Below are 12,933 nucleotides of genomic sequence, written 5' to 3' on the forward strand. Positions count from 1 at the left end.
ATATGATGCAGGTGTACTCTCAGCACAGAAACATCATTTGGCCTAAATGGTGATATGTCTTTTGCTGCAATGAGCTTCCTTCCACTTCTCATTACTTAACTCTGACTACCTAACCTTCAATTCCTTCCTCTGCATTTATTTATCGAGCTTCTCTTAAATGCGTCCATGCTGTTCACCTCTGCTTGAATAATAGCATATAGGGAGAGGCTGAATAGGCTGGGGCTGTTTTCCCTGGAGGCTGAGGGGTGACCTTATAGAGGTTTACAAAATTATGAGGGGCATGGTTAGGAAAAATAGACAAAGTCTTTTCCCTGGGGTAGGGGAGTCCAGAACTAGAGGGCATAGATTTAGGGTGAGAGGGGAAAGATATAAAAGGGACCTAAGGGGCAACTTCTTCACATACAGGGTGGTGTGTGTGTATGGAATGAGCTGCCAGAGAAAGTGGTGGAGGTTACGATTGCAGCATTTAAAAGGCATCTGGTTGGGTATACGTATAGGAAGGATTTAGAGGGGTTTGGGCCAAATACTGGCAAATGGGATTAGATTAGGTTCGGATATCTGGTCAGCATGAATGAGTTGGACCAAAGGTTCTGTTTCCATGCTGTACATCTCTATGACTCGACAACAAATATATTGATTATGGTGATCACCATTAATTCTGATCCATACTTACTTAGCAAGAAAATGAGAAACAATCAGACAACAAATGTACCAATTGTGTCATAAACCAACCATTGTCACCCACTTGTGATTTCTAGGCCAACTTATAACCTAATTGAATGGTGGAACAGACTTTGATGGTCTCCATCTATTCCCATGTTCTTAAACAGACAGAAATGTGAAGCACAGAAGTATTACAATTTATCAGATCTGTGATGTTTTGAAATATATTCTGTCCATATCTGAAATTGATGTTGATTGCATTCCAAATCCCATATAGTTTCTAGAAAAATTGTTTGATACTTTGGTGAACCGAGAAATGAACCACAACATAGAAAACATGTTTCATTGTTGATAAACACCTGTTATTTACATGATTACTGTCATCAACGACCTAATCAGTGAACCAAGCTGATCTGAGTTCAGATATTATCACCTACTTCCTTAGTTAAAAATAATCGACAAAAATTCAAGATCTAGAATTATGCTGAAAGAGGTTTTGAGTTGTTCTGCTCTGTTGATCGCTGTATCTTAAAAAGGTACGAAACATTAAAATGTACATTTTATCAAGAATTTACTTGAATTTATTAAATATTTCTGTCCCATTCTCAAAGGACTTTACAATCAACTTTTGAAATATGAGTAGTTCTCCTATAATGCCATAGTTGGATTCCAGTGAAACCTCGCTAAATAGAAAGTCACTTAATAGACGAAATGGGGCCTATGGGAAAAGTGGGGTCAGGGCCAGACCAGCAAAACAAAATCACTCACAATCGCTCAAAAATCACCCAAAAGTCTAACGCAAAGTATAACACAGCCTGAATGAAGGTTGAAATCATATTTATTAATGAAACAAAAGTAAATTTAACACAGTACATTTAAAAAATGTAAGAAAGCTACTCTCTGTACAGTACCTCTCACAGAAAGCTGCTCTGTCGGCAGCTGACCTTGGCGCATGCACAATACGGCATGAAGACCGCCACTGACATCGTGCATGCACAGAACAGTATGGAGACTATGGTACATACATTGGTGCATGCACAGAACGGCAAGAAGACTGGCCCTGACATTGCGCAAGCGCAGGATGGCACAGAGATATAGGCACATTCACAGAATGAAGCACATAAACTGATCCCCGTTGGAATTGGGCTATGGCGAATGGAGATAAGTGTTCTTGCAAATACCGTACCCTAATTCTTCAGCGATGTTATAGCCGAATTGCGCTGCCAAAATGTATATTACCATTCTCTCTTACATAGCAAATGTGGCACCTAAAACACAATCAAGTCCCACAACAGCAACAGAGTAGAAAGACCAGGCAATGGGTTTTGGTCGAGGACAAACATTAGCTGACAAAGACCATTAACATCCAGTTGAACGGGCTGACAGGATTTGGATAACATCTCAGCTAAGAGACAACACAATCAATAATGCAACAATCACTCAATATTTAAACTGAAGAGTCATCCTAGATTATATACTCAAATCCTAAAGAGGGGTTTGAACCCACGGCCTTTTTGACTCAAACAATGGTGTGGGTCAATTGAACCAAGCTGATGCTTAATCAATATAATATACCTATTGCACAGTGCAATTGTGGAACCTCTTTAAATATTTTTTTTATACAGGAAAACAAAGCTGGATTTGCGAACAGCAACTTTGAAAGTGGAAGAAATGAACAAAATGATGCAAAGGATGCAAGAAGACATGCAGAGAAATGTATGTAAATGTTCTCTCCTTGAGGTACAAAATTGAGAATAGAAACTTTATGTATCTGCATGTTATCTTGAATAAGGATGCTCAGAAGAGAAGTTCCACATTGCAATTTTTGATTTCTTGTTTTAAACAAAGGCTGTTTGTTTGGATGCAATGCTCACCTGTAAAGTCTTCAAAATGGCAACTTTAATCCGGATAATTCTATTGTGCAGTTTATTGTATAGCGCCTTATCTATATAAGTGTAGTTTGACTTCCTTCTATTAGTTATGAATTAAACATAGATGTTTCTGATTTGCAGGCTATAAAATATTTGTACTTTACCATGCAGCCTGCTGCAGAAGATTAACCATTGCAATGATGTTATCAAAGAGTAACAATATTACCCTCCTTTTGGAACGGTTCACGGGACCCAAAGATTCTGGACTATCCTATGAGACCTGTCATTTCAGTCTACACTTACCTCTCTGAACTCAACCTTCTTGAATTTTTCTCCCCCATTGGGCTATTGCGTAGTCTCTTTCCACCTTGACTCTTCTGATGCCCATGTCATTTCACCAATTTCCAGTTTCCTGGCACAAATCACATCCTGTCAACTATGGATGTCTAATCTCTCTAGATCTCTAGCTCCTACCAGGATGATCTGAGGGCTTTCTGCTTCTTCTTTGAAAAGAAGCACAACCAGTCCCCATCCATAGCATCTTCCACTGTCTGGTTAAACTCATTCTCTTACTGAACGGTTTTTCACTTTTCACCCTTTCTCCAAATAAAAGCTTTTATGAGTACCCATAACTTTGTGGCACCATCTCTTGTTCCAGTCTTAATCAGGCCACCTCCCATGACTATTTTTCCAGTACATTGATAACTATATTGGTGATGTTTCCTGGGTCTGCCATAAAAACTGGAAAAGTTAATCAACTTTACTTCCAATTTCCACCCTTCCCTCATCTTTGTGGTCAGTCTCTAACACATCCTTTCCTTAATTTCTCTGTCTCCATTTCTGTGGATAAGCTGTTGACTAATATTCAAACAAACTCACCAACTCCCACAGATGCTTCAATACGCTTCCTCACACATGTCCTTTTGTAAAGTTTCTACTTATTTCCCTTAGTTTAAGCATTTCTGTAATCTTTCGTGATGATGCAACTTTCCACAACAAAGCTTTTGATGTGTTTTCCTTTTGCCTGAACTGAGGATTTCTCCCTAATTATGGTTGATTGGGCCTTCAAGTGTGTCCAACCCATTTCCCACATGTCTGCTCTATAGGGATCATTCAGTTTGAATTGTACCACCTCCAGTGTGATGCCACAACCAAACAGTTCTTCTCATTTTCTCCCCTGTCAACTTTCCAAAGGGACCATTCCTCCAAGCTACATTTGTCCAGTCCTCGACCAATCCTCTACCTAACAACTCATCCCCTTCCCACAGTGAATTCCCATACAATTGTAGAACAAGTTTTGAGAAGATTTATAGCTCTGGTTGAGGTTCTGGATGTAGGTTTGCTCGCTGAGCTGGAAGGTTCATTTTTAGACGTTTTGTCACCATACTAGGTAACATCTTCAGTGAGCCTCCGGACGAAGCACTGCTGATAATTCCTGCTTTCTGTTTACATGTTTGGGTTTCTTTGGGTTGGTGATGTCTTTCCTATGGTGACATCATGTCATCATGAAATGACATCACCACAGGAAACGACATCACCAACCCAAAGAAACCCAAACATATAAATAGAAAGCAGGAATCATCAGCAGTGCTTCGTCCAGAGGCTCACTGAAGATGTCACCTAGTATGGTGACAAAACGTTTAAAAATGAACCTTCCAGCTTAGCGAGAAAACCTACATCCAATTGCAGGACATGTCTCACCTTCCCTTTTACCTCTTCTTGCCTCAGTGTCCAAGGCTCCAAACAGTCCTTCCAAGTCAAACAGTACAGATATCATTTTGCATATTGAATGAATCTGTTCAAATCTAGATCATCACTACAGTGGTTGAAATATAGAGTATCAAGTTTCAACTTGCGTCATCTAATTTCAGTGCCCGAGCCTTTGTGGACAAAAATGGTTTCAAAAAGAAAGGATCATGGCTGTAAGATGGCCACAGTAGTCACCAGGCCATGTTCGGTAGACCTTGCAAAACAATGTGAAATAAACAAAGGCAGTCTGATATAAAATTAACATATTTTTTTTCAAAAGGCACTGATACTGAGTGAAAAAAGAGTTTTCTTTTAGATTTTAAAGGCATCAAGAGGCATATGGAGAAAGTGGGAATATGGCATTGAGATACAGGATTAGCCATGATCGTATTGGGAATCCATCCAGCTGAGGTTTGAGGAAGATATCAGTTTTAGAAGGAAAAGCGTAAAGCTAAGTTCCACATTTGCATGTCTTATAAAAACAAATATGGGTTTCACTGACTGTATTCCACATCATTTCCAGTTAATGTCTCTTTTACAAAATCATTTGAGTTATATAGTACAGGAGACCATTCGGCCCTACAAAGCCGTGTTGGCTCTTTCAAAGTACAATCCAACAAATCTCATCCCCAATTCTTTTTCTAAATTTTTCTCCTTCAAGTATTTACTTTCCTACAATTTAATCTGTTTTCATCACTGTGTAGCAGAATACCTCAAACAATCAGGCTTTTTTCATGTCGCCTCTGGTTCCTTTGCAGTGCACAGATGGACACATGCAACTGTTGTTCACAATTTAAACAAAAATTCTGCTGCTTCATTTGTTGGTGGAGTGCTCACTAATATTAGAGGAGAATCACCATTGTTCTGCCATTGCAAGTTTGATTTTTGAAGTTGAATTTTAACTTTGTGCCCCAAACAATGATGCTGTTGAAACTTTTTAATGACACCCAAAACCACATTTTAGTTATCCTCCTGTGAGCTAGTGTTGCATGGCTATACGTTTAGATAGAAGATTTCAAGTATTAGTGATAATGGGAGGAAACTGCTGTTTGCTTTGTTTCCTCTTTAATTATAGTGATTGTAATTGGCAATAACACATTAATATTGAGCCTTACTTTCTAGTTAAAAATACTTGTGCTCATTTTCGAGTGGTGTGGTTTTCTGTTTATCTTTAGATGGAGCAAGCTGCAGCTGCCCTGGCAAGGGAGGAAGCCTCAGATAAACGATTGCAACAGTTACAATCTGCTATAACCCAGTTCGAAGCCAGGTATTACACAGATGGCAATTACAGGTTCTTTGACATTCGGTTTCCCTAAGCTTCAAGCACATTTTTCATTTCGAGGCTTTACTGAAAGGTATTCAGAATCCAATGCATTTTGTTTTTATAGTCAGGATTAGGGTTCATTCCCAACAAACAGCAATTTTCCCAAATGCAAATAAATTTATATAAATGATTTGGATGCGAGCATAAGAGGTATAGTTAGTAAGTTTGCAGATGACACCAAAATTGGAGATGTAGTTGACAGCGAAGAGGGTTACCTCAAATTACAACGGGATCTTGATCAGATGGGCCAATGGGCTGAGAAGTGGCAGATGGAGTTTAATTCTGATAAATGCGAGGTGTTGCATTTTGGGAAAGCAAATCTTAGCAGGACTTATACACTTAATGGTAAGGTCCTAGGGAGTGTTGCTGATCAAAGAGACCTTGGAGTGCAGGTTCATAGCTCCTTGAAAGTAGAGTCGCAGGTAGATAGGATCGTGAAAAAGGCATTTGGTATGCTTTCCTTTGTTGGTCAGAGTATTGAGTACAGGAGTTGGGAGGTCATGTTGCGACTGTACAGGACATTGGTTAGTCCACTGTTGGAATATTGCGTGCAATTCTGGTCTCCTTCCTATCGGAAAGATGTTGTGAAATTTGAAAGGGTTCAGAAAAGATTTACAACGATATTGCCAGGGTTGGAGGATTTGAGCTATAGGGAGAGGCTGAACAGGCTAGGGCTGTTTTCCCTGGATTGTCGGAAGCTGAGGGGTGACCATACAGAGGTTTACAAAATTATGAGGGGCATGGATAGGATAAATAAACAAAGTCTTTTCCCTGTGGTGGGGGAGTTCAGAACTAGAGGGCATAGGTTTAGGGTGAGAGGAGAAAGATATAAGGGGCAACTTTTTCACGCAGAGGGTGGTACGTGTATGGAATGAGCTGCCAGAGGAAGTGGTGGAGGCAAGTACAATTGCAACATTTTAAAAGGCATTTGAATGGGTGTATGGATAGGATGGGTTTGGAGGGATATGGGCCGGGTGCCGGTAGGTGGGACTAGATTGGGTTGGGATATCTGGTCGGCATGGACAGGTTGGACCGAAGGGTCTGTTTCTGTGCTGTACATCTCTATGACTCTAAATGTAGATGGGAAGGCACCCTCCTATATTGCCACTCAATACAGTGACCTGAAGATGGCACATAAATGAGTATAGGGTTGCTATCTTACTGCCTTGCCTCCCCTGGAAGTATTCAGTATATTGAGAATCCCAGGTAGCCCACTGTGTTACTGTCCCAAAATATTTACACCAATTTTCAGCTTTTCTACTCTTACCATTTCGAAGCCTACTAATTAAATCAAACATGGACACAAGAATGTGTTTTACGCTTCCACTTAGCCAAGTTAGCTACTGTATACCAAACTGGCATGTTACACAGGACATTAACCTTGGTGATGTTGTACAAGATAATGGTTCTGAAGAATTAATATTCAAATTCCATTGCTTTCACCCTTTCTGATGGTCTATGTGGTCTCTTGGTAAAGACAGGTAGTTACTATAGCTTTGGAGGGAGCAGATGTAGTTATACCAGCTCTATCATGTGCTAGTCATTATCCATGACCGCATGTCGAGTAATTTTTGCTCTCTTGCAACAAACCTTCCTGTTATCTAAGTATAGTTCCTCTTTTGAATATAGGCTGCAGTGAAGAATCTTTTACCACAAATGACAAACCCAAGATAAAACAAAACAAAACAAAGGATAATGGATGTCAGTGAACTACAATGAACAACTCCCCTCCACTACCCTCATTGGTAGAGCTAGCAAATAGCAAAGAGCATGAGGTACTAGAAATGATCATCTGGGAAAGGCAGTGTTTGCTAATAGTAACAAATACAGGCAATGACACGTGCACATTCATTTGGGAAAGCACAAATCTAGGACTGATGTCAAAAAGTAGACTTTACATGTGATTTCACATACAAATACACTTGAACCCAGGAGTGTAAAGGGAAGAGCATCCAGAAGCCACAAAGTGTGATGTGCAGCAGTAAGAAGGAGGGAGGCCTTGTTCCCTCTGTTGCTCTTCTGTCCACCCTCTGGGTCTGACCCCACCCCTTTGGGTCTCTCCTAGATTCTGATCCAACTCCACCGGGGGTAACTTACCACCAAACAGAAGTAGTAGTAAAATTAAAAGTTTTATCATCGAATTCAGTACAGTATCATAGGCATACTGTTTAAAACTCTGACAAATAAAGGGAACGCTATAACCATTACTATGGTAGAGTCTAGCAAGTTCTACAGTGATTTACAACAGAATTGGTGAATACAAGAATGAAAGCTTAAAGAATAGCAGATTTAAAGTGTTATTGGAATGATACAGAATGAAAATCATTGACGGCAACAGATTATTCAGCACATTTGAGAAAAGCACAAGTTCTGATATTATGGAGAGGACAACTCTTTAGATATCAAATTCCCCAAAAACTAAAACTGAAGTGCAGAAGTAGGATGTAGTTAGAGAGCTGCAAAAAAAAATTACATAAAGCCTTAAAATATTTCATAATAATCTCTTTGAGTAAAGATAACTGAGGTGTTTTGAAGGAAATTGATAATCCCATCAATCTAGGATTCATAAGACGTGTTTATGTCAATGACATTTCTTTGATTTTAAGCTTGATATCCAAGCTGGGGTCATTCCCCTATTAGACCAGTTGCTATGGCGTAAAAATGAAAGTGCTATAACCTATAGCAATGCATGGGCACTGGTGGAATGATTGTCAAGGGCTTGGAATACTACAAGTTACACCATAACACAGGAGGTATTAGATATTTGATTATATGCTCATTGTTCACAATCAACACTCTTCATTTTTGAGCCAGCGTGTACATTTGAATCTTTTCTTTCTTAAGAAGTGAGAAGGAGTCTCACTAGTTCCAAGAGCCCAGAAACAAACAGTTGTCAAACTAATGGTTTAAAAATAAACCGTTGTCAAGGGACAAGCAATAGAATTTTTTCAGGCTTCCTAAACACATTGCAGAAACCAAAGAGAAGACCGAATCTTTCTAAGGTCACTCCGTGGCATAATGGAAATGTTTCACATGGCTGAGAAGAAACAGTGGTCAGCAATACCAAAGAGGCACAACTAAATTTGACAAGACAAAACAAGTGACCAATGCTCTGCTACCATTCATTTGACATTGAGTGACCAACACTCTGCTACCATTCAACAGTATTGTTTTGAAGGATCGCCAAATCAGGAGCCCACTGAGTTGGCTGAGAACACGTACTTTGAGAACCAACAACACGTCACAGTCATAGACTATCTAATAGTGTATGGCCGTGTAATGCAAGGCTTGTTATCCAAGCTCCCCCTCAGGAAGTGCATTGGGAAGAATGCATTAAGGACACTTGGGCATTGCCATTTGTACAGCAGGGCTGAGTTAGTGATGTGGTTGTCAGAGATCTTAAGAGATTGAGAATCTCAGCTCATTATAAATAATGAACATATACGTGGATAGGAAAGTTTAAGAAGAATATAGGCAAACGGGACTAGTTCAGTTTAGGAAACCTGGTTGGCCTGGACAAGACATGGGCCTGTTTCCCTGCTGGATGACTCCATGACATGATTAGCAGGTCTGAAAATCACTTCCGTCATTATAGACAGATCAGAAGATAAAACTCAACAAAGTTTGCAAGAACAAGCCAGTACTGAGAACAGGAAGAAGACACGCAACCAAGCTGAGCTCATTCAAGAATGTTTAATTTTGCCTCCAGACAGCAGAACATTTTGATAAAGTTACTTCAGCAGGGAATTGTCAATACCAATGACAAACATTGTTTTGAGTGAGCAACAATTTTTCAGTAACACAATTGAGAATGGGAAAATTTACTTTAACAGTCAAACACCAAAGAGGACTGAAAATGCCCAGTCTGATCAGCAAATTGGGGCATATGACCTGCAGACAGCACCATGGGAGCCACATCAATATCAACAGCTTCATGCCTGATTCAAAAAGGAGAAGTTGCCTAGTTTAGTAATCCAGAACAGAAAGTTATGTTCCAATCAGAAACGTATTATCTAGCTCAGAATCCCAGTATAGAATAACATACTTGTTTGAACAGAGCAACTCTTTTCTATGGATTGACATTTTGTAAATTAAAAGCGCCCATGTGTTATTATGAGGCAACTACCCAAGTTACCAATGAGGAGCCTTTCTGTGAAGGAAATTCATGAGATTAAAGGCTATCCAAATACAGCAGTAGACCACTGATAAGGTCTATAAGGTATGATGTCTTCTGCAAATTATCTTTGAGAGATAAAAGATTCTCCACTGAAGAAATGAACAATAGAGCAAGACCAGAGTCTACAGTTCTCAAACAAGACACCCCTTTTAGACTATGGGGAGGAATGGGTACTGATAAATTTTATATAATTATAAACATAATTGTATAATGGCTTAAATATGGTGTGACAAATAGCTGGGGGGCTGGAGGGAGATGTAAAAGGTAATGATTCTAAAGGGTTAACTTTCATGTTGCATTCACTGCACCCATTTCTGCTGATGTCTCAAACACTATCTCAGTGGAGGCAAGAAGTTTTACTTTAGCTTTCAGAAGGACTGCATTACTCTGACCTTATGAACCTGTTTCAGTTAATTATGCCTGACCTTCAAAGTTTGGGAGAAGATTTGTACTCGGGTGCTCATTGTTGTGGTTCTGTTCGCTGAGCTGGGAATTTGTGTTGCAGACATTTCGTCCCCTGTCTAGGTGACATCCTCAGTGCTTGGGAGCCTCCTGTGAAGCGCTTCTGTGATGTTTCCTCCAGCATTTATAGTGATTTGTATCTGCCGCTTCCGGTTGTCAGTTCCAGCTGTCCGCTGCAGTGGCCGGTATATTGGGTCCAGGTCGATGTGCTTATTGATTGATTGAATCTGTGGATGAGTGCCATGCCTCTAGGAATTCCCTGGCTGTTCTCTGTTTGGCTTGTCCTATAATAGTAACGTTGTCCCAATCAAACTCATGTTGCTTGTCATCTGAGTGTGTCGCTACTAAGGATAGCTGGTCGTGTCGTTTCGTGGCTAGTTGGTGTTCATGGATGCGGATCATTAGCTGTCTTCCTGTTTGTCCTATGTAGTGTTTTGCGCAGTCCTTGCATGGGGTTTTGTACACTACATTGGTTTTGCTCATGTTGGATATCGGGTCCTTCGTCCTGGTGAGTTGTTGTCTGAGAGTGGCTGTTGGTTTATGTCCTGTTATGAGTCATAGTGGTCGCAGTGGTCTGGCTGTCAGTTCGGAAATGCTCTTGATGTATGGTAGTGTGGCTAGTCCTTTGGGATGCAGCATGTCTTTGTTCCGTTGTCTTTCCCTTAGGCATCTTTCCCTTAGTGGGCAGCACGGTGGCCCAGTGTTTAGCACTGCTGCCTCACAGCGCCAGAGACCCGGGTTCAGTTCCCGCCTCAGGCGACCGACTGTGTGGAGTTTGCACGTTCTCCCCGTGTCTGCGTGGGTTTCCTCTGGGTGCTCTGGTTTCCTCCCACAGTCCAAAGATGTGCAGGTCAGGTGAATTGGCCATGCTAAATTGCCCATAGTGTTAGGTAAGGGTAAATGTAGGGGTATGGGTGGGTTGCGCTTCGGCGGGTCGGTGTGGACTTGTTGGGCCGAAGGGCCTGTTTCCACACTGTAAGTAATCTAATCTAATCTAATCTAATCTAATCTGTTGATGAAATTACTCGGGTATCCGTTTTTGGCGAATACATTGTATAGGTGTTCTTCTTCCTCTTTTTGCAGTTCTGGTGTACTGTAGTGTGTTGTGGCCCTTTTGAATAGTGTCTTGATGCAACTTCTTTTGTGTGTGTTGGGGTGGTTGCTTTCGTAGTTTAGGACTTGGTCTGTGTGTGTGGCTTTCCTGTATACCTTTGTGGTGTATTCTCCGTTTGGTGTTCTCTGTACCATCACGTCTAGGAATGGGAGTTGGTTGTCCTTTTCTTCCTCTCTAATGAATCGGATTCCTGTGAGTGTGGCGTTGATGATCCAGTGTGTGTTCTCTATTTCTGTGTTTTTAATGATTACAAAGGTGTCATCAACGTATCTGACCCAGAGTTTGGGTTGAATTTGCGTTAAGACTGTTTGTTCTAATCTTTGCATTACCTCTTCTGCTATGAGTCCAGAGATGGGTGAGCCCATGGGTGTGCCTTTGATTTGTTCATATATTTGTTTGTTGAATGTGAAGTGTGTTGTGAGGCACAGGTCTAGTAGTTTGAGTATGCCGTCTATGTTGATAGGTTCAACGTCCTGTTGTCTGTTCTGTATGTCCAACAGGATGGCTATTGTTTCTCTGGCTAGGGTTTTGTCGACAGAGGTGAACAGTGCCGTTACATCGAATGAGACCATGGTTTCTTCCTTGTCTATGTGTATATTTCTGATGATGTCCAAGAATTCCTGTGTTGATTGTATAGAGTGTCTGGATCCGCTGATCAGGTGTTTCAGTTTCTGCTGTAGTTCTTTAGCCAGTTTGTGTGATGGTGTCCCTGGTAGTGACACTATGGGTCTGAGTGGGATGTCTGGTTTGTGCACTTTAGGTAGTCCATAGAATCTGGGGGTGTTGTTGCTTTCATGTTTCATTCTCTGTAGGTCAAACCTGGTTTTTGTAGGTTCCTCAGTGTGTTGTTTATCCTACTGGTGAGCTGTGGGGTGGGGTCAAACTCCCTCTTTTGGTAGGTGTTGGTATCTGCAAGTAGTTGTGCTTTTTGGATGTAGTATGCTTTGTCCAGGATGACCGTCATTCTGCCTTTGTCTGCTGGTAGTATGATTATGTTCTTATCGTTTCTGAGTGATTTTAGTGCTTACCTCTCCTTGGCGTTGAGGTTATGTGTTTGTCTTTTCCTTGTTATCGGGGATACGATACTTTGTCTCACTGTTTATTATGTATCTTCTGTCAGTCCATTGTTCCTGAGTGTGCATTCTAGTGCTGCTAGGAAGTCTGCTGTCTTGGCGTCCCTGTGGTTGTAGTTGAGTCCCTTGGCCAGTATTGTTCTTTCCAATGTAGTGTACAAAATCCCATGCAAGGACTGCACAAAACACTATATAGGACAAACAGCTAATGATCTGCATCCATGAACACCAACTAGCCACGAAACGACATGACCAGCTATCCTTAGTAGCCACACACTCAGATGACAAGCAATATGAGTTCGACTGGGACAACACTACTATTATAGGACAAGCCAAACAGAGAACAGCCAGGGAATTCCTAGAGGCATGGCATTCATCCACAGATTCAATCAATAAGCACATCGAACTGGACCCAATATACCGGCCACTGCAGCGGACAGCTGGAACTGACAACCGGAAGCAGCAGATACAAATCGCTATAAATGCCGGAGGAAACATCA

The 12,933-nt window shown here is 40.9% G+C and overlaps 1 protein-coding gene across 1 annotated transcript in view; it reads left to right on the plus strand.

Annotated features, from left to right (window-relative positions):
- The window catches only part of sclt1 (sodium channel and clathrin linker 1), a 112,792-nt gene that overhangs the window by 35,448 nt on the left and 64,411 nt on the right, over window positions 1–12,933 (plus strand). Inside the window, exons 11-12 of the mRNA XM_043674192.1 lie at window positions 2,289–2,379; window positions 5,459–5,550. Of these exons, the coding sequence (XP_043530127.1) occupies window positions 2,289–2,379; window positions 5,459–5,550 (183 nt within the window). The remainder of the gene's footprint in view (window positions 1–2,288; window positions 2,380–5,458; window positions 5,551–12,933) is intronic.

Source organism: Chiloscyllium plagiosum, chromosome 32 (assembly GCF_004010195.1).
Source record: "Chiloscyllium plagiosum isolate BGI_BamShark_2017 chromosome 32, ASM401019v2, whole genome shotgun sequence".
Lineage (NCBI taxonomy): Eukaryota > Metazoa > Chordata > Chondrichthyes > Orectolobiformes > Hemiscylliidae > Chiloscyllium > Chiloscyllium plagiosum.